General features: G+C 37.2%; 1 protein-coding gene across 1 annotated transcript in view; it reads right to left on the bottom strand.

Moving 5' to 3' along the window:
* Window positions 1–16,510: 16,510 nt before the first annotated feature.
* Window positions 16,511–21,050, bottom strand: part of LOC104832972 (myosin-IIIb-like) — a 58,646-nt gene continuing 54,106 nt past the window's right edge. Inside the window, exons 5-7 of the mRNA XM_010569408.1 lie at window positions 18,876–18,982; window positions 18,455–18,501; window positions 16,511–17,141 (exon numbers count right to left, since the gene is read on the bottom strand). Of these exons, the coding sequence (XP_010567710.1) occupies window positions 17,006–17,141; window positions 18,455–18,501; window positions 18,876–18,982 (290 nt within the window). The 3' untranslated portion in view covers window positions 16,511–17,005. The remainder of the gene's footprint in view (window positions 17,142–18,454; window positions 18,502–18,875; window positions 18,983–21,050) is intronic.

Raw genomic sequence — 21,050 nt, forward strand, 5'->3', positions numbered from 1 at the left:
CCAACATGGGCAGAGTTTTTGAGAGGGACATAGAAAAGCCAAATTTCTAAATTAAGAGAGGATTTTTAAAAAATGCCAGTCTTCTTGGCTGCCACCACAGGCCCAGGATCCCAAGGAAGACTGGGGAAAGCTTCAATTACGATTTTGAAATGACTTATCTTTCCTTAGCTGAACATAAAGACTTAAAAACACTGCCCTTCTAGACTGACAGAAAAGTCTTTTTAGGAATGCAGTGCATGGTATGTTTCTGTGTCACTTCATACTTTGATGCCTTAAGTGATGCAGAATAATATATAAATAGGTAAATGCATAAATTATGTGAACTATTCAAACACAAATTTGCCCCCTTCCAGTTCTGAAAATAAAAATACCATCAAGAAAATTATTTCAAATGTATACAATGCTTGTATTATGCTTTCCATCCTCACAGACCTATAGAAATGTGAAGTCATTCTCACCACACTCTTATGCAGTAGTCTCAGCTTCCTTCCCCTTCTTTACAAAGGGAACAACTGTGGCCATACACACAACTGCTCCAGGCTTGGAAAAAGGAGCTCCTTACTTCAGTCCTGCACATAAGATTACCAGACTGCTCCTTACTGAACACTTAAACAAATTAACTCCAGCTCAGCTCAAACCTCAGGAGCATCAGCCGAGGCATGTACCTCCTCCTGCTGGCTGGCTGGCCATGCCAAATGAAAGCAAACAATCCTAATCTGGGAATAAATCACATTTCCCTTCACTCTTCAGTCAGCCCCTATTGCTCAGGGGCAAACAGCTTGACCAGCTGTTTGAGAACCCAGGACAAGAAGAGGAGAAAGGATATTCCCCTCAAAGACAAGGGTGTCAGCATGGCCATGACTCCTGCTCCAGTCTAATCATTTTTCTCACACTTCTGGAACCTCTGACATGGAGGGCAAAAAGAAATGACCTTCAAATGGGTACATGTTTTGGCTTCTCTCCCTCACTAAATTTCACATTCCTGTTTTTCCTACTACATGCAGGAAGCCCCCATATTCTACTAGAATTGAGCTGAGAGAATCACATACTACATATGAAAGAGAGAACGGTTCATGGTGAAGGACAGATAATGTAATAAAATGGAAATGCATTCTTAAGTTTAAATTACCTACTCCTTATGCTGGGGAATGAGAGAGAGACTACAATGATGCAGTGCTGGGACTCCAATGCCCAAATGATACAGGTCTATCAAATGAGCCACTTTTAAACCCAAGTAAATGGATTCAGGAGAAATCTGTGATTGACAACCACTGACTGCTGCTTAGGAGGCCACACTAAACCACAAAGAATCATTTTCCAATTTTTCATCTTAAAGTAAGAAAGTCTGGAGAAAAAGCAAGTGCAAAGTCATGCAGTTTTTTCATTGTCATCAGACTGTATAAAATGCTGTCATCCTTATTGATGCACTAGAGTATGGCGTTAAAAAATAATACTATTTTTCTGCCAAAATTGTTACAGAAGTCAGTGGCATAGATGCTCACAAAAACTGAACCCTGCTCATGATTTGCTACTTTTTTTCACTTCCATTGCTACACAGTGATTTTGAAAGAAGCTGGTCTATAGTGCCAATGATTCTTCTTAATGAGATATAGTTATCAGTTGATTTATGAATTTCTGCTGCCTGTTCTCATTTACTTAGCTCTAAATTAAGGATAAGACAATTTGCAGTCTAGAAGTAAAACAGTGTTTATAATAGAACAGAGTAATGAAAATCCCTCTTAAATCAAGTTTTAGATGTGTATACAGTGAGGTTAGAGGTAGTTCTAGCAATGTGCGTAGCCTTATCCATTAAACTCTACAGCAAAGGCTCAAGAGAAAGCATCATATTTCCAGTTTTATCTAGTTTTCCATATTAGTATAGCATTCCCTTATCTCAGGAATTTAATGTAGGAATAGACAAAAGGAACTTTCTGCCTCAGCTTTCTGATACCCTGATGACCTCCTCCTGGGAGAGCCTATGCTCATTGTTAATTTAGATACCATATGCCTCATTGGTCATCAATTCAATTGCTGCTCTCTGTTTTATAGCCCTCACAGGGATTTTGATCATACTATCTATAAAACTAATCACTTCTTCTGTTTACTGTTGCTCTACCAGTTAGACAAGCCCCAGCTGATCAGTATTTTCTTATACATACTTACAAATAGCACAACCTAGTCAGCTTTGTTCTTCCCTTTGGTATATGCTACTCCACTATCATTTACACACTATTTGCAGTGCTCAAAGTAAAGCATCAAAAACTGGAAAGCAGCAGAGGAGGGATGTAGTAAAGAGGAAACAGAGCTACACAGACTCTGAACTAACACTACTGGTCAGATGTCTGGAATTGGGAGGGAATAGCTTGGAGGCCAGGACTTTCTTGTTATGTTACAGCAGAACTTTATCTCTGCTGACTTTCCTCCAGTCCCTTGGCTGACCAGGATCGGAACTCCTATTTGTGTCTGTTATAGGGTGGATATGTTCGATCTCCTTTTCCTGTGCAAGCCAGCATTTTGGGAGAGGTCAGAAGCAAAAGGCTGTCTAGGTGGAGAGGCTGAAAAGGTAACCTCCAAGTAGGCACCACATTAGTGCTGAGACTGGCCAGAGAAGCTAAGAATGAGTGTGGACTCACACATGCTGATGCTGGAGTCACTGGTAACAGGAATACCAAGATGAATGGGGCAGTTCACTCTGCTCTGAGTGATCGACTGAAGCTGTTCTTATCTCTGTGGGATGTTCTTTTTTGGCTAAAATAACTTTTCACTCAGAAGTCTCGTACATAGGCATATACAGCCTCCTCTGACACTCAACCCATATTCAACATATTCAACCTAGATAAAGGATGGAAACTTTATGTCTCCACATCCCTGTTCTCTCCTGCCACTAGCCAATAATGCAATTATTTTTTATAGGTCACCTTTCTTCTTTTTGTAAACTTGCCAAGTTTACCAGTGACAGGGTATGTAAGGAATGAGACTAGCACCCAGGTGTGTGGGGCATATTCAGGATATTTTTCTGAGTAACAGGAGTGCAGCTGTGGAGCTGGGGGAAAATACGGGAATTGGATCAACAAGCAAAATCTTGGGACAGCCCTGAGTAAGAAGGTCAAACTGTGCAGTGAGTGTATTGGGAGGAGCTTTAGTCAATATGAGCACATTGTCTTTAAAGCATTTATCTTCACAACTCCTCTATAAAGAAGTAGTATGTTATTATTCCATACTTACCAAAGGAAAGACAGGGAGACCACATAGTTGTCCTATGTCACATATTAACCCTACTGAAGAGCAGGGAGTTGGACTGAACAGCCCTAGTGAAGAGCAGAGGCATGCAACTTGGTATGATGTTCCACCTCTTTCTCCTTATAAAATCCAAACTCTTTTTCTAAATCCCTCCCCCCCCCCGATTTCATGTCAGTCTCTTCTGACACTTGTACACTCTCTCAGCAACCTCAAATTATGAGCAGATATTGATCTTTCTGTGGGAAAGACAGCCGAGGAGTAAAGCCCAGATAACCTTGGGCAGGCAGAGAGGCAGCAATGAGGCAGCAGTGAGGCTGTGTGGAGGCAATTAGGAGACAAACATGCAGCCTATGCAAGTGGAGCAATAAGCCAACATGCGCACAACACATATATTTCTACTCTTCCTGGTGGACAGTGATTACAGCATATGATAAGTAAAAAAAAGGAGCCTAACACCTTTGCTTTACAAAGACGAAACTATTAGGTGGGCTTGTACTGAACAGCCAAATGTGCCTCTGTAACTCCAACACTGAAGATACTGAGCAGAAATAACTAGATACTTGCTAACTTTTTCAGCCCATCCTGCCTCTGCTTTAGCAAACTCTTCAGTACAGGATTCTGTCCAAAGCTCTATTTTCGCTTGCCAATCATCAAAACAACTACTCTCAGTGCTGACAACCTCCCCTGCAGAAAGACCTGCAGGCTTTGCTACTGACACAACTTTGGGAATTCAGTAATGCGACCATCTACTTTTCCTTGATCTCACACACAGGAGCAGTCAGAAGAGCTAATTTTCCTCCACCTCTGGTAGACCCTCTCTCTATGCCAGTTCTCTCCTCACCTCAGTCAGTGTTCTACGAACCTTTTCCAGTGAATCCTTCTACCACTGTGTATGATCAAACACAGCAAATGTAGATCTATGGTACGCGGCTATCTGCAGTGCCTACTGCTGGTTGCAGAACAGCTGAGCTATGGTAGCATTGAACGTAATATAAATTTCAGGTTTTGATTTAAAAAAAGTGAATAGCTTTGTGGCCATCACTCTGTTTCCTGGCTATCAAGAATTTGATGCTCTGTAAATACATGAGGCACCAACACACAACCATATTGTTGGATCAGCCAAGTTTCGGGACACTGTTTTTTCCCTTACCAGCTCCTTCTTGATCCACGTTTGGCTGGTTCCCTCTAACAGTCTTACAAACATTATTTATGAGGTAACTGGCATGTTCACATCATGGAAGTCTGGAGAGTTCAAAAGAGGAATAAAAGTTTGGGGTACTTCTCATACTTGGCTATTCACAACAATTCAGAGGACGCAGAAAACTATTTCTAACTAACCCTTGTTCAGCACCCTTCCTGTATGTCCTAAGTTTCAATTCAGGTTTTGTTGTTGTTATTTACAGCTATACATTGAGATACAAAGAGCTAAATGAAGACTCATAGGATACTGAGAACAAGCTTGTAATCCTGCCTCTCAGAGTGTATGTGAGCTATTGTTAAACATTATTTTCCAGCTACTGATTAATTATTTTGTCAAAAACAAAACCAGTGTGATTTTAATGAAAGTACCCAGATTTAGTCTGGCTGAGCAGACAGATTATGTATTTAATTGTAAATGGGCTGTAAACATCTGAGATCTTTATGCATGGAGAAAATAATAGTATCTATATTTAGATAGTTGAGTGAAGCTTGAGTTTTTACAGGATTGAGCTGGAAAAATCAAAGTGATATATTTTGATCTCTTGATATTTTTCTGCTATCTCTTGATCAGCTTAATTTGAAGGTGAAAACGTAAATGTATGTTAGAGATATCCAGAGATATCCACCTCTGTGCAATTTGTCTGAAAAAGGAAATAATCTCTTGCAACATAATGAACCCCAGAAAAATAAGGGGAAAATAAGTTTTTTTTTTTAGACTACATCATTTATACCGAAGAAAACAACCTCCTCAGATGAAGGATTACAACTATTTTTGCTACAATATGCTTATAAATATGAAGGATAAATCACAGCAAAACTATTTACATCAAGCCATCTAATAGCATATATACAGAGGTTTGTTTGGAGAAGTATTTGCTAATTAAATATACTATTTATCATTACCTATGATTTTTATCCCCCACCCAGTATGCTATCTTTCTGGAGTTCCAACTACTAAATTTCTAGCATATTGAAGAATTACTATTTTTGAAAATTATAATCCCAGAAATTTTTTTTCCTATCCTTGCGCTGGTATTTTCTGTAAACTTTTGACAGGAAAGATTCATTCCAAAGCTTATAGTAGATTTATAAAAGAGAATGGGTTTAATGGTTTAAAAACCTGATTCCTTGCAGTACTGCAGGCCTAGAAAAAAAAGATGTTTTACTCTGAACCATCAAAAAGTGAAGATTTCTTGTGATTTTTGAAAGGGCAACCAGATCCCAAGATACCGATTTCAATATCATGGCAATTTCCTATTGTAGAAAAGCTAGGAATTTTATACCTGATACATTTTATTTGTCTTTGCTTTTGGAATTCCAATTACTAGTCCATTTGTAGTTTTGTATTCTAAAAAAACTTGGAGCCACAGTAACTATACCATTTGCCTTCTTGAGAAGTTTCCAAAGCATCTCAAAGTGGTTTTCTACCATAGGTGTTACATGCATCTTAAGACACTCTGCAAGATTATTTAAGGCTTTATTATAGTACATGATGAGGATAATCTTCAAAATTTACTAAAGGTTGCCTCTCCCATGAAATCTAATGGTTCATGTCCTTTTTTTTTTCCTCTCAAGTAGCTTCCTCTCTTTTCTTCTAAGTATCCCTCATTATAGTTTTCTACTCCGTTGTCCCCAAGTCCATTAATTTTTCCTTTCATCAAAGATCATTGATACTTCTCTCTTCATGTCCACCCTTTAAAATTCTTCTTCCAAGTGTCACCCAGAAATTGGATACAATAGAGATCAGCACTGTAGGAAGCTGCAGGGTAAAACAGGAAGGCTTTGCCCTCTCAGAAATAACAAATTATGTGCTCTCCATTTGGTTCTGTGCAGCAGTTGGAAGAAGCAGTGAAGCTGGCACCTTGTCACTGTACTGTGGCAGAGACAATGAAGAATCCGCCTCTAATTCTATTTGACACAAAAGAAGACAGGAGAGAGAAAAACCATGACCACCTTGATCTTCAGTTTCCCCTTCCTGTGAGAGCAGGCTGACAGTGATGTTTCCTGCATGCTGTGGCTGAGCAGAAGAAAAGTTAAGGGTATCTGAAATACTGAACATTCCCAAGAAAATACCTAATAGTCCTTAGAGTATCATCCCCAGCTCAAAAACACCTCAGAAGGAGGAAAAGTAGCCTTTAACCCAGTCGAATCAATACCTGTCATAAACACTACATTTCCTTTGAAAGTTTGAATCACTGTATTTTTAGCTTGTCAGCAACATTTCCAAGTACTAAGTGTACCTCTCTTATTATCAAAGCAAAGAAATACTTATATCCTCAGAACTTCCATCTGCAAATTAAAAAAAAAGAATTTAAAAAATGTAAACTATGAATTAAGCAGTAACTGGAATTTCTTTCTGAAAACACTGTATTGAGTTACTAATAAGTTTCTAATAGAGAAAACTCTTTCAAATTACTTATACCTAGTGGTTTAACGACAGGTATGCTCACCTTCTTGAATTTTACTGTTGCACAGGGAGCCCAGGCTATTATCTCGTTTGTACTTTACCTCCTATTTTCTTTATAATTTGCAGATATACTCTAAAAATCATTGGGAATTTCCAGCTCAAGTGAAAAAATAGGCAGATCTAAGTTCAACAAAGGTAGCTGTTTCTAACAATCTCTAGCAAACACAACACAGCTGACAGCTGAATGTTACAAATGGGGCCTCAGAAAGAGGGCTTAACAATTTTGTTTAAGATCACAGGTTCCCAACCAACACTTGAGCCACAGAAGAATGTCCATTAGCTGCTGTAAAGGCAAAATTGGTAGGGCTTTGTGATTCAGTGGAGGGCCTGCAAGGCACACACAAGCAGACACACACCAGCACACTGGAGAGTAGTACAAATTCTTCAGTTTGAAAAATTTCCACTCTTTTTACTTCCTCTCACTAATATGAAATCATGTTTTGTTTCAGTTAAAAACATTTTTCTGCTCTACATTTAATCATGTGCACATTTCTTTCTGGTTTAGCTCCAACTAGTCTCTTTACGCAGCATCCAGTATGATTTTATAAAGTGAAGAAAAAAAAATTCTGTAGCTAGAGTTGTTTTGTCGCACTGTTATTTTCTTTAATCTTTTGTTCGATGCATGGAAAGATGCTAACCTTTCTGTGCTATCTTAACCACAGTGATCTGGGAGCAAAGCAAATGAGATTTAGTAGATATGTTTCTGTTGTCATTATTAAACTTCATATGCTTTGCTATGTAGGCAACATGTTTTATTTCTCTTAACTTGAAAGAGGCTTCTGTCTTATTGTTGCAATTTATTAAGGGCAAACAATCTAGGGCTTATAATAGGCCTGTAGGCAGAACAAAGCCCTTGTCAAATGGAAGGGTTGGCTGCTCAGCTGGGTAGCATGTAAATGTGCAAAAGGAACTGTTCTGTTCAAAGACACTAGACATGCTTTTTAAATAAAACATCTCATATAATTGAGAGTAGCCATTTAAGTGTTGTGTTGGAAATGTTAATTTAAAAAAAATTAATTTAACTGAAGAAATAGAGTTGCAGTGTATTTTGTTATAAACTCTTATAATAAACAAAACCCCACATATCACTAAGGTTTTTATTAGAGCCTGAACATTGTATGTTTCTAAAATGGCAGTTTATTGTCATTTTATAACACGGTATTATGCAAGTCAGGATAAGTTCACTGATGGCTGTATTCACCTGGGCAGACCGTGTAAACTTGATCTTATCCAAGACATATTTTGGGGTTTGTTTTTAATATAAGAGATCACTCTGCCTGTTACTTTGACATAGTATAATGTCTCCAAAAGTAAGACAGTTTCTCATTCTACAGCTCATTTAAAATTTCTCATTATGTGCCTCCCTTGCAAGCGCTGAAATTAAAACGACAGATAAAGATAACAACATAATAGGCATTTTTTTAATGCAGTGGTCCACTTGGGCACAGGCAGTTCTTTTTTCCCCTCTTCTGTTGAAATGGATAATCAGGACAGTATCATCAATTAGATTTTTCACTTTAACTTTTCATAATGTTTCCAGACTTCACTATTTGGCAAAGACAATTGGGACAGATTTCTTTATTTTTTCCTCTGGCCTAAAACTCAAAACCCCCCACTTCCCAAACTGTTACCACCGAAGAGTTTATTAAATGGCTGAAAAAGACAGCTGGTCCCACCATCTGTTAAAAATTTTCAGGGGCCAAATGAAACAGGTTACACCTTTAGCCATGCCAAGTCTTCCAATACCCCCTCCCTCTCACAGCCTGTGGAGGGCTAATCTGAATTTCACGCTCTGATTTTGCTATTGCTAATGTCTGAGCTTCTTATGTGTGCTTCTTGTAGTTGCTTATATTAGTTCTCTAGCAGTAACAAAAGCTCCCCTCTCCTTTTAACCTAGCTCATTTGCAATCAACGGAATCCTGGGTCTATAGTGTCCTTTACAATAAGATACTGTACCTTGAAGGAAACCCACAGAGAACCTAATATCTGACTTTTTGGAGCAACAGAGAAAACCAGGGGTACATTTCTGTTGTTTTGCAGCCACTTTTCTATAAATGCTAATGGAAATAATTCAGATGTGCCAACAAAGACAGAATCTGCAACACACTGCAGGTGTGAGGGGGCTGAAACAAAAGGGATGCTAACCCTAATGGTATTTCTTGTCATTAACAATTCTTTGATGTTCATACTCGAGGCGCTCTTTTATCTTGTAGTTTTTCAGCCATCTTTGTTAACATGCAGTGCAACTAAATCTTTTTTTCCCCTAACCTTTAAAGACATCTACAAAATGTTTATGCTAAGTTAGTTTCTATAGCATCTTTCTGTAATACACATTGAAGTAAAATGAGATAAAGATTGCAAGGTTATTATTAAAACATCAGTAAGTTCCTATCATTAAGTGAAAGAGCAGATCAATAAAAAGAAGCTCTTAATGTTACTTTAATAAGGATGAGTTTCCTGTAACAGGACTGGGGATTAACTTCAATATAACAGAAGCAGTGTTTATAATATAGCGGCTCTGTTGATAAGAACCAGTTGTTTTACTTGTACTCATTAAAAAAGAGAATTACAAATATCAGTAAGTTCCTATATTAAAGCCTTTCACAATACAATATATTTAAGGACATTCTAATTTTCCAGAAGGGATTTCTCTACCACTAAGTGGGCAATGGCATTCAGTCAAGGCACTGTAGGTGGAGTTTCTCCATATCCATCTGTCTTTCCATGACTTACAGATGGAAAAACGCTGTGTCTTTTAAAATGTTCAACTCAGTAGGATGACAGTAAAATGAAATGAACAATCAAAGCACATAAGATGCCAATCTGAACTACTGCTCAGCACTACCAGCAGACCCAGCGTTTTGCTCTCATCCCATCGGTCATGTCCTGTTAGATCACATCCCATTTTATCACAGTCTGTTGCATTATTGTTGCAGCATGCTGGAATGTTAAATGAGCAACATAATCAATCAATACCACTTTCCAATTGGAATTCAGCTGTAAATCTGCACTGAGTTAAAAATGCTGGAGATTGTAATACAAGTAATCAAAAGATGCAGTTTTATGAAGCCTCCCATTTAGTTTTTCTTTCAAAACTTCATTTCTAACAGATCAATTTAATCAAATAAATATAACTCTGTGCCTGCATTAAGTACAGCACTTCTCTTTGAATTTGGATGTAAACTTCCATCACACTAATCCTACGGAACGAGAACATAGACAACAGTGGTTACATTCATACTTTTTCTTCTTTTACAGCTTACTTTCATCTTGAGGCATAAAGGCAAACTAGGAATAGTGTAGTTAATATATTGTCTTGTCCCAAGTTTCAGCTGTATGGATTGATGGACTGAGCTGCTTTTTTTGTTTCATCTACAGCATTCAGCAGTCTTAGAAATGTGTATGGAAATTGGGGATCTTAGATTATTGACAATTTTATCAAGCTAACAGATTATTTTAAATTATTTTTCTTGCAATAGCACTGAGGAGTGCTCATTCCTGGGGTGATAGGAATTACAAAACTAAAAGTTTCTCTTTCAAAGCTTTTGCAATCTCAGTAAGAGCTGTTCTGTCATAGAAGCCTTTACATAATCTCTCCTGTTGCATTAACTGTGTTAATTTGTTGCTTATAACAGGGAGCAGCAGCAAGAACAAAAAACACTGAATAAACTATGTCACATAATTTTGTGGAAGTACCTCCTCTGCATTCCTCTCCCTTTGCTAAGGGCCCCAATGTAGCATCTCCATATCATCATTTCCAGCCATACAGCGATGCCATATTCCGGCACCCAGACTTCTGAGGATTACTTCCATGAGAACCACAAGACCCTGCTACCCCAGTCCTGGCCTCGTGCATTCCCACCAGTGCATTACACAGCACAGCACCCCAGTTCTGCTATTCCAGTTTTAGACAGGTCTTCATCACAGACTTGCCATGATCAGTAGCACAACAATTTTCAGAAACAGCCCTGACAGGCCTCCCTCCCAACACTGTACTCCAGCCCAACGGACGGCATCTGGTCTTTGCTGTGGTGGTATTACTTTCACTGAGAGATCAAGACGAGACTTTCAAGCCTACTTTTCACTGGTAATGGGTCAGAAACTGGGACTTGGGTCTCTTGCAGAAAAATGCATATATGTTGATCTTCCTACTTGCCATCTCCACTCGCCAACTATTTTATAAAAATACTATTTAAATTATTGAAAAAAGAATCTCTCTCTGCAATTTAATTAAAAAAAGAGGCCTGCCAAACAAAAGCAAGGAATTTAATCTATTACTGGCCTGACCAATAATATGTAATCTGGTTTCTGGAAACATTACTCCAAGATGTGTTTTTCACTTATCTGCTCCTATGTCCTTCAGCATCACAGCACATAAGTACTACAATAAACACTTCCCTGATAACACAATGTATATATTTACTGTTCTGACTGATACTGGACTTATACATGTAATAAAATAATTTCCAATAATTCTTGAGAAATCCATTAAAACAATTTAGGGCATTAGCCTGTGTTTAAAGACACAGTGAGCTATTATTATGAATTATTGGCCTCCTCCCTTACCAGTTCCAGTACCCAGCACCAAGGAGACACAAAGCCTCTCACTGAGTTCTGTAACCTTTAGCTCTGGCCCAGAGGACTGCTTCTCGGCCTTTGGTTTTCATAGTATCCTCTGCTACTTTTGTCATTCTGGGAGTCCTGCTCTGCTGTCAAGCAGAAACATGTTCTGTTAACTAAGCATTCTGCTACAACTCCTCCCAGGGTGAACAGCCTTAAAGAAAAGGCACATTAACGAAATGTATTTCTAGTGTTAACAACAAAACTGACATTATTTCTTAAATTTTGTTGTCAGAGTTAAAAGGAGGATGGATAAGTTTATTACATGCCATGTCTTGTGCATGTATCAGCACTAAAACTACTTATCTCTTTCTTATGGGATAATACATTTGTGCCATATGGCTTTGTTTTTAATTGTATGTACTATACGTATCTGGTTAACCAGAAGACATTAAAAATGCCAGAGCTTCATTGTCTCTCAAAATTCTCCTTCCATTTTGATTAAAAAAAAAAAAAAGGAATGAGAAATAAGAATATGGTAGACTTCAGTTATTTATCTCATTGCTAACTATTTTACAAAAAAAAAAAAAAGCAATACCCCTATACAATTACAATTCTTACAAAAGGAGGAAAAAATTATTCAATTATAACATTACTTTTTTTTAAAAAGGTAAAATTTTTAAATTGGGACTTAAATCCCATTTTACATCAGTTTAAATTTGTTGTAAAATAGCTAGCAGTACCACCCAGACATCTTGACCTCCAGCCATTTGCTTCCACCACAAAACTACCTTCTTACTCCCTCTCCATGAAATCATAGAACTTTTCCCCAAATTATATATTTCCTAATTTTCACTAAAGTAGAAACTTGTGGAGAAACTCTACTTACAGTGATGGACCTGAGTTCTAAAACGTGAGATTTGATCATCTGTCCTCATATGCATGAAATCAAGCAAAGACCAATGGATACTGAAAAGAGACCATTGGGTATTAAAACTGCAGGCTTTAGGCATACATGCCTTGCACTATCAGAAACAACCACATAATGAAGTATATGAAACTTAACCTGTTTTCCCATTGTTTATTGAATTCAATATCAAATAAGAATGGACCTAAAGACACTACATATCTTCAATTCCTTATTTATTTTTGATTTTTAATATCTTCTATATTTAAAACCATACCTGTTTTTCACGATGATAGAAGGTATAAATAGAAAAATATTTCTTCACAATAATGGATGTCGGTTATGACAATGAAGGTTAGAGATTATCCAGTCAAGACTATTGATAAATGAAGTATAGCAAAAATCGAAGGGATCTAAATATAGAAAATAGCAACACTAGGAGATCCCTTACAAATCTTTATAGTGTGCAACCATTTATATTGAACGAGAAGTGCACCGGGGGTATGTGAAAAGTAGTATAAAGAAAGTAAATTGGTAGCTCCCTTTTACCCTCTGACAGCACAAGTCAGAAGCTCTCCAACTCAGTTAAAAAGGACCACGTGTAAATACATTCCTTTTGTTTAAAACTGAAGCAATAAATCCACTTTGTGTTTGCGTGCATGTGTGTACCGTGTATAGCGTTCAGTACCACAGTGTACCAGAATTCAGGAACTTAGTGGAATTAAAACACAATGAGGCAATTGCTTGGAAGTATAACCATTCACAGTTATATAAAATAGAGAAAAATATGATATAAGTATATAATTATATAAGCATTATGCTTACATTAGCAACTATGCTAAATGACATAAGATTAATCAGTAGTTGCCTACTGTTAGGAAGAAATTTTCCTTCCAGGAAGATGACTTTGTAATTGTCCAGTGTGGGTTACTTTCTGTACCTACCACTGAAAAATTTGGTTTTGATTGCTACCACCAAAAGGAAAATCAACTTTTGGTCTGATTGGATTTAGCAAAGTCTTTAGCTTTACATTATTTATAGCCATATTTTATAAGCTTCTAAGTAACAACAGCTCCTTGGATGGCCTGATAGGGGCCTCTTAAAAGACCTTCAGTGCACAAAAGCCCATTCCACCACTCTTACAGTGTATGGGTGAGGGAGGTCACAGTAGGGGCAAATTTAAGATGGCTGCAATTTACTCCTATTCTAAGGTCCCTTTGTTACTAAAGTGATGTAAATGTTTAAGTGAGAAGTACGTTTAAAATTACCAAATGAAAGGGGCTAATCTCCGAAAGCTCCCTGACCGATTTCTGTCGGCACAGAGAGAAGTTTTTAAGCTGCCATAACTGAAAGACAGAAATTGTCCTCAGCAAGAACTGGTTTCTAGTGCCGTTAAGGTCTACAGAAGTAATCTACTAAAATCCCTTGTTGAGCTTCACCCTTTTCTCTCCCAGATGCTGAAAACTGTTTAATATATTACACACTGTCTAAGAAATGTTCTTCTTCCTAACAGGATTTAAAGTCTTCACTTTTATAAAATATGAAGAACAGGATATGTTATGAACTATTAAGCAAAATACATTAATATTTCAGGATAATATACACAAAAGGAAATAAATCAGAACAACACTTCAATGCTATCAAAACCAAACAAGAAAATCTAAGCAATTCACGTTGATAATCTCCCACTGACCACGATCATCACACTGACATGTCTCCTGTACTCCTTTTCATGCACAAATAATTCAACCCAAACACACACATCTATCAATGTGAGAACAGAAGTTCAACTCTGGCTAGTTTTAATGTGACTGCATGGCTCTACAGCAAGCTGAGGATAATAATCTAAAGGCATATATGTGCTCTAAAATGAGGATGAGAGAAGGCCACCTCACAGGGGTTATCTGGTGAGGGTAAAGTGAATTGATCAAAAACAAACGAGGAAAGGGGGATAAATTATGAAATAATAAAATGCACATAGTGGCTTTGTGCACAGTTTTTAGCTAAGAAGTAGCAAGAATGAGAACACACTACTCAACAGCAGCTTTTAGATAGTAACTTCAGTATAAAAATATTAGTGACAGTAAACTAATTTGAAAATTTATAGCAGATGTAGATAGTGGCATTACATATAACAAGGAATATATTGTATTTTACCCTTTCCATGCAATTAAAGACTGCTTAATATCTCTTTGAAGTCCATTTCTGATGGCTGAGATTGGTACAAGCTTAACAATTGAGAAGAAGAAAAAAGAAGAAACCTAAGGAATGTACATTTAACGTTCTAAAGCTGCTCTTGTTTAATTCGGGCCCCCATTCAGCAAAGCACTTAATCACGTGCTGAAATGTCATTGATTTCAGTGGGATTTCACTTAGGCTTTGGCTTAAGTGCTTCACTGAATTATATATTATTTTTCACTTTCCCTTACTTCTTTATGAAATTAATAGAACTACACAGAGTAATGTATTACTCAGTGTAAGGTAAACTGCTGTTTTTTAGACAGGTTTTTATAATATCTAACTGGAAAGCTGACTACCATTTAACTAAAACAATTGATATACTCTAACTACACATAATAATGATGTGAATTGCAGTAATAATAAAACTTTATTTTCCCAAATAGTTTTCAAAAAGGATGGATGGAACCAGAAAACATCGATATTGCTAGAACTCCATGTGATCTATGCTAATATAAGAATAGAGTAAGTAATTTGACTCTTTTAAAATGTTATTTTCTATTCAAATATGTTACAAATTAATGGATAATTTATACATTGCATAGGAAAAGAAAAGTTTTATGGTTTTTTTTTTGAAGTATCATAACAAATACTCATTCTTGTTGTATTTTGACAAAATGTAAAGAAAGCGATCTGCACACATGCATTCATATTAGTTGCCATTCGTATTTGCACTGCATTTTTGAATATCATTAATTCACCTGCAGCTACTCACCAATTCTCTGTTGTTTAAAAAATCTCTACATTTTAAAGGCTCTAAAGTGCCTTTAAAGTACATCTACCCAGATGTACAGCAGAGAAGAATGAGGAGTGAACCGAAGGACTTCAATCTCTGGCAGGATTTTAGCTTTTAGTTTCAACCTTCTGTCACATTTTAGGTGAAGAATGAGTGAAGGATTGTTCTTCCTGGAATGACTGAATCCTTTTCTCATCATCATCTGCCCTGCTTGACTTAATTTCTGTGTTTATTAGGAGAGACAAAGCTTTTGCTGAACTATCCATTTCATTACCTTTTCTCCTGTCAAACCCTATTCTGGTTTAGGGATGGCCTGACTGCACTTGGGTCTCATTTCCCATGCCATCTCCCCTTGTCCTGTGGTCAAAAAGTTGGTGCCAGTGAACCCTGATGGTAAGAAATTCTGCAGCTTAAGGAACAGGTGTGAATTGCACCTCTGCAAGGAAGAAGTTTTGTTAGCACAGATCAGGGTAAACCCATACGAAGGAAGATAAAACCAAGAGTCATAATTAGGTCTATATAATACAAGGTCAGATTTAATCAGCATGGTTTCTCAAAAAAAAAAAGAAAAAAAAAATTGTGAGCAAATTTGTAAGGCGGTACACATGAATGTTTTATTCCCAAAAGTTTTTTACAAGAGCTTTTATGGAAAAGAAGCAAAGAATTGTCACAGATCAAAACTGTGGCTCAGAAACAACAAGATAAAATAGTCAGCTTCTGTCACGGAAACAGTTACCAGCAAAGCATCTCAGCGTTCCATAGAAAGTTACATATTGTTTCATTAAGGATTTGGAAAGAAAGTGAAAAGCAAGTAGAAAAATTTGCAGGTGACATTTTTTTCCCTGCTACATACAAGAGGGCTGTGGAAATGTACAAATCACTGGAGCCCAGAAATACAGGTTAAGAAAGAAATTAAATACTTGCATGGATAACAAGAATAACTAGTCATAATGATGGTTTCAGTCACAAGGACTATATGAAGCAGTGTGTGAAATGTTAGCTTTAAAACTGTTTTGCTTCTTATATTTGAAATAATTCTTCACGATAAGCTTATGGTAAACTAATACTTTATAAGAAAAATATTTACAAGGTAAATTGAGTCACAATCATTATTTTAGATGATTTTACTCTGTACATTTTTATAGTGTTAAAAGCCATACACAGCACAGAAAGTTATAAAGGATAGTGTTTAATACCAGTCTAATGAAATGCAAAACATTTTCACTGTGACCCCAAATGAAAATTTTTAGTAGAGTTCTTTTAATCCAGTTCAGTTCCTTGATCTTACTTTTCACACAGCTCTACCAGCAGTTGTGCCAGCACAACAGAAGGGATGGCACAGGGTGGGAACAGCAGCTGGGGGGGGAGCAGGGAAGAAGGGGTTAGAACTGTATAAACTAACCTTGCTGCTAAAGAAACGTGTCCATTACCAACATCAACACATACAGGTAGTGCTGCTCCCCTTCACTGGAACTGCTTATAGAAATACAGCTAAATGGGACAATTCACAGTTACAAAACCAGGTCTAAATTAGTGAAAGAAAGTTACTAGCTGAAACGGTATTTTTTAATATATAAACACACACACAAAGTTAGTTGGAAGAGATTACCATCATGAAAATACTCTTACCAGTATTAGTCAATAGAGTAAGTGAGGTTCAGCTTTGAGCAAAAGACACTCCTCTTGAAGAAGGAGGAGATGGGGAACTAAGAAAGCTCTCATCTTCAGGGATAGATTCAACAGCTGACAATGATTTGTAATACTCATCCTCTCCGTCCAGCACTTTGATTTGGCTTGAAAGAAAACAAACAACATTTATTAAGTTAAAAAATTAATTCTGTCAGTATCTTCAGAAATAGAAACTTCTCCGTGGATGTGAAAATGAAGAGTCCTAATACAAGAAAGGAAAAAAAAAGATGGGATGATTTGATGAGACAGATATAGCTTTTATACATACTTTTACTTTGCTATTACTTTATTATGATTATACTCTGAATGGTTCTGAGGATCAGTGAAATGCAATATAGTCTTTCATTTTGGGTGTACAGAATGACAGACCAACTATTTGCATCAAATAGGCATTTCATTTGAGCAATGTGACTTTTTTGTCTGTACATGTTCCACAAGTAAGGTACAATTTTGATAACGCATTTCAGCTGATGGTTTGCTGTGAATACGAGCCAAAGACCACATCACCAATTTGGGGGGAAAGCCCTATTGACATCAAGGAGCTTTCATTTTCCTGTGGTGTATGATGAGCACTGCAGTTTCATGCTAGTGTTTTTATTCCCTGAACAGGGATACAGACTTTTTTAAACTAGGGGAGGGAGATAAAATAAACCAAATCTTGTGCAGTCGTGCAAAATTTTGGGCTTTAACCTTGACTCAAAGACCTCCTATTCATACAGTTATATTAAAAAGATTAATTAAAAACAGAGGACATAATACAGAAAGTTCTTGTACACTTTTGGAGTACATGCATTTGCAAGACCAAGCATCCATCAGTTCTCTCTGGTCCACGTGATCAGTCAATGAAATATTTTGGCAATTGTATAGTAGCCAGCCTGGCTTTTGTAAATTGTTTTCAGTGATTTCTACCTATCACCAGGTGACAACTGCTCATGTGACAATGAGAACCGACTCAGTTCAACGGAGAAGGAGCAATTCCCTTTTGGGCTAAGTGGCCTCTCTGTCAGTTCTTAAAATGTGCTCCCCCAGGAGGGCTGAAGCCCATTGCGAGTGTAATGCTGCAAAGCTGGCAGGGCTTCTGCCCGTGTTCTAGGTCAGAGAACTTGTTTCAACACCCTTCATCTGGCACCTTTCACTATGGCTAAATGCATTTAAAAACATGAAGAAAGCTGTTTTTTTGTAGTAGTAGTACTCGGAAAGACCTGGGGAGCATATTTTGTAAGAATCAGTTCTAGTGTCTGTAGACAGCAGTACATGCAAGTTTTACATTTGCTTCTGCAGAAAATGTCCAATGTCAACGCAGAGAAATATGTTGTTTATTTTTAGAAACCTCTCTAGAAAGTTTTGCATATTCTGTAATATCACAAAGGACTTCTTCTGTTTACAGTTGCTTAGAACTAAGAAGATAGATATTTACCCAAGTTTTCTTGGCTTCCTCTTGCTCCCTTGATATTCTAGAGTTCCCTGTGGAGAGGGCCAAGAACACACAGTCAAAGCAAAGCAGCAAGTCGTTAATTTTTAATTCAAAGTGATTTTGTGTTGAATGCAAGCAGATGCTGATAATATCAGAAGTCACAGCATAATTTTTTTGATCAAAGGGCTCAAGTGAGCCTGATGAAGCATGCATCTTGCTCGTCTTTGATAAACCACATCAATTATTCACCGTGAAGGCAGACATCCTGACATGAAAGCAACAGATAAAGAGCATAAGCACATGTTCAAGACGAGAGCAGAAGAACGTGGGGGTGGGGCTGGAGGGGCTGAAACAGGTATTAATAACAGAATTATTAACTGGAAACAAAGCCAGTAAAACAGCTTTATTGCCACTTTGAACTCACGTTTAACTGGTTATAGTACATGTTGTCCTCGGGGCTATTCAGCATTTTGGGCTGCTGACATCGTCGACGAGGTGTTCTCAGCTTCTGTTCAAGACAGTTTTCTGAACCTACAGTAAGATAACACAATTTAGTTTTAAGCTGTGCCAGGTGCTGTGAACGTCTTAGCATATTTTAGTCTGTAAACAGTCTTCTGTCCTATTTGGTCCTGGATTTATTAGCAAGTCTGTCCTATCCAAAGTAAGCACACAGAAACTTGGGAATCGTTGTTTTATCTTTTGAAACTTAGTTCAAACATAAGTTTTTAGGCAGAACTTAATTTTTCCTTTTATAACATTTTTTATTCTTCCATATATCTATATCACACAGCTCCTTATTCCTTTCACACTTTATCTTAGTATCTTCTGTTATCTAAGCAGGAAATGAGGTATACTGTGACCAGCTATGGATATATCATTCAGCAGCAGCAAAACCGTTTTTCTACAGTAGACAGTAATAAAGCCTTTTGACTGATGAGACTTAGTCTATTATAATCATTTTTATATAATAAAAAGGCTACCTTCTTGACATGGCTCTCTGTTTAATCGGAGTAATCGGACTGGTTTGGAAACGTTTTCTTAATATAATTTGTGATGCGCTGTAAAGTAACAGTTGCTTAAAGTCATCTGGAAAGCAGAGTTTAAAGATGAATGAAATATTTCAGAAAGGGTGGATTCTGAAAAGAACTAACACCCTTTTCTTTTCTTTTCTTTTTTTTTTTTTTTGTATTACGGAAAAAAGACATTATGGTGTGCTGTAGTCTATTTTACCAGGCATTTTCTGTGGCACATCCTCTAGATAACCAGGACAACTATTTTCAGTATAAATCAGAATCACTACGTTACTAAAAGACACTAGGGGGGGTAAGGAAAGGTCACTTACTTTTCAAATAATTCTCCCAATGCCTTTGACTTTTCTGATAGCTCCCTATTGAAAATTATTTTAGTGACAGTAAGAATAAAAACAGATTTTGGTGGCACCGAAAGAAAAATACACATCTTATCACATTTGCATCCCATACTGCATGGGTAACTTGTGCCGATACAAAAGACCAGCACAAAGATCAAGCAGCATGAGTTCCTTTAAACACTTCAAAACTGAAGTCAATGTGGCTTGTGTGGATGCAGGGCTCTAATCTCACAAATAATTTGTAAGATCTGGCCTTAAGGAGCAGCTAATATTACAAAGGAGGTTTATTATAAACCCAGGTTTACAGTTTGCAACTATTGTACTTTTCTGCAATTACTGAGTGAGGTAGAGGAGGTGGTTGAATTTTGGCCTTTTCAGCCAAATAACTGACTGTTCTGGGACATTTTCTCTCTTTCACTGTATTTCTCCCTCTCAACAGTAAAATTTGAAAGACAGTAGTTTCCTCTGAGTGTGGGACTGCAATCTCTGTGTGGGAGGGAGCACTTTTTTCGTGCCAACTGTCATGTTCCTTCACAACACCTGGGAGGGATGGTGGGTTAAATGGCCACCAGGGAACTGACTGCAGAGCTGGGTGAATGAGAATTTCTCATTCTCATTTTAGAATTTCTCTAAAAATGAAAAACAATTTTATAGAGAAATGTTACATTTCTCCAGTAATACAAAATAACTTTTAAATAATACGCTCATGTTGCTTGCTAATTTAATACCCAAAGCTTCAATGCTTTATACTTTCAAGTTCAGTAAACCTTTATATTTTTGCTAAAGAGCTTGTGATGGCTGAGCCTCAACCTTTGCTACTTGTATTGTATATAACCAGACATGGCAGAAGCTGTTCCAGAAAATGCTTCTGGGGAAATTGGGTGCCCAAATAATATCTGTGTCTTTGGAAAGTTTTTTTCTCTAATATTTAGATAGGACATAAGTGTGATTTTGTTATCTCTGAAGTCTCTGGAAGTTTTGTGGAAGACCTGCCATAACGACATTCTACTCTCTCCCTGTTTGCTCTGAAAGTTACTCAAATTGATCTTAGGCTTTCTGTCTCACGACAGGAGGGTCTGCAATTTTTGTTTTCAGTCGCAAGGCCATCTGAATTCCTTTTTACAGCAGTGTAGTTCTTGAATACCTCTCCACAAATAATTTTTTAATTCTAGGAAGAGGCTGGTATGAATAAAGACTCAGGTCTGCATAGTTTTGCATAACTTCACACAC

Source organism: Haliaeetus leucocephalus, unplaced genomic scaffold (assembly GCF_000737465.1).
Source record: "Haliaeetus leucocephalus isolate CR32 unplaced genomic scaffold, Haliaeetus_leucocephalus-4.0 Scaffold1, whole genome shotgun sequence".
Taxonomy (NCBI): Eukaryota; Metazoa; Chordata; class Aves; order Accipitriformes; family Accipitridae; genus Haliaeetus; species Haliaeetus leucocephalus.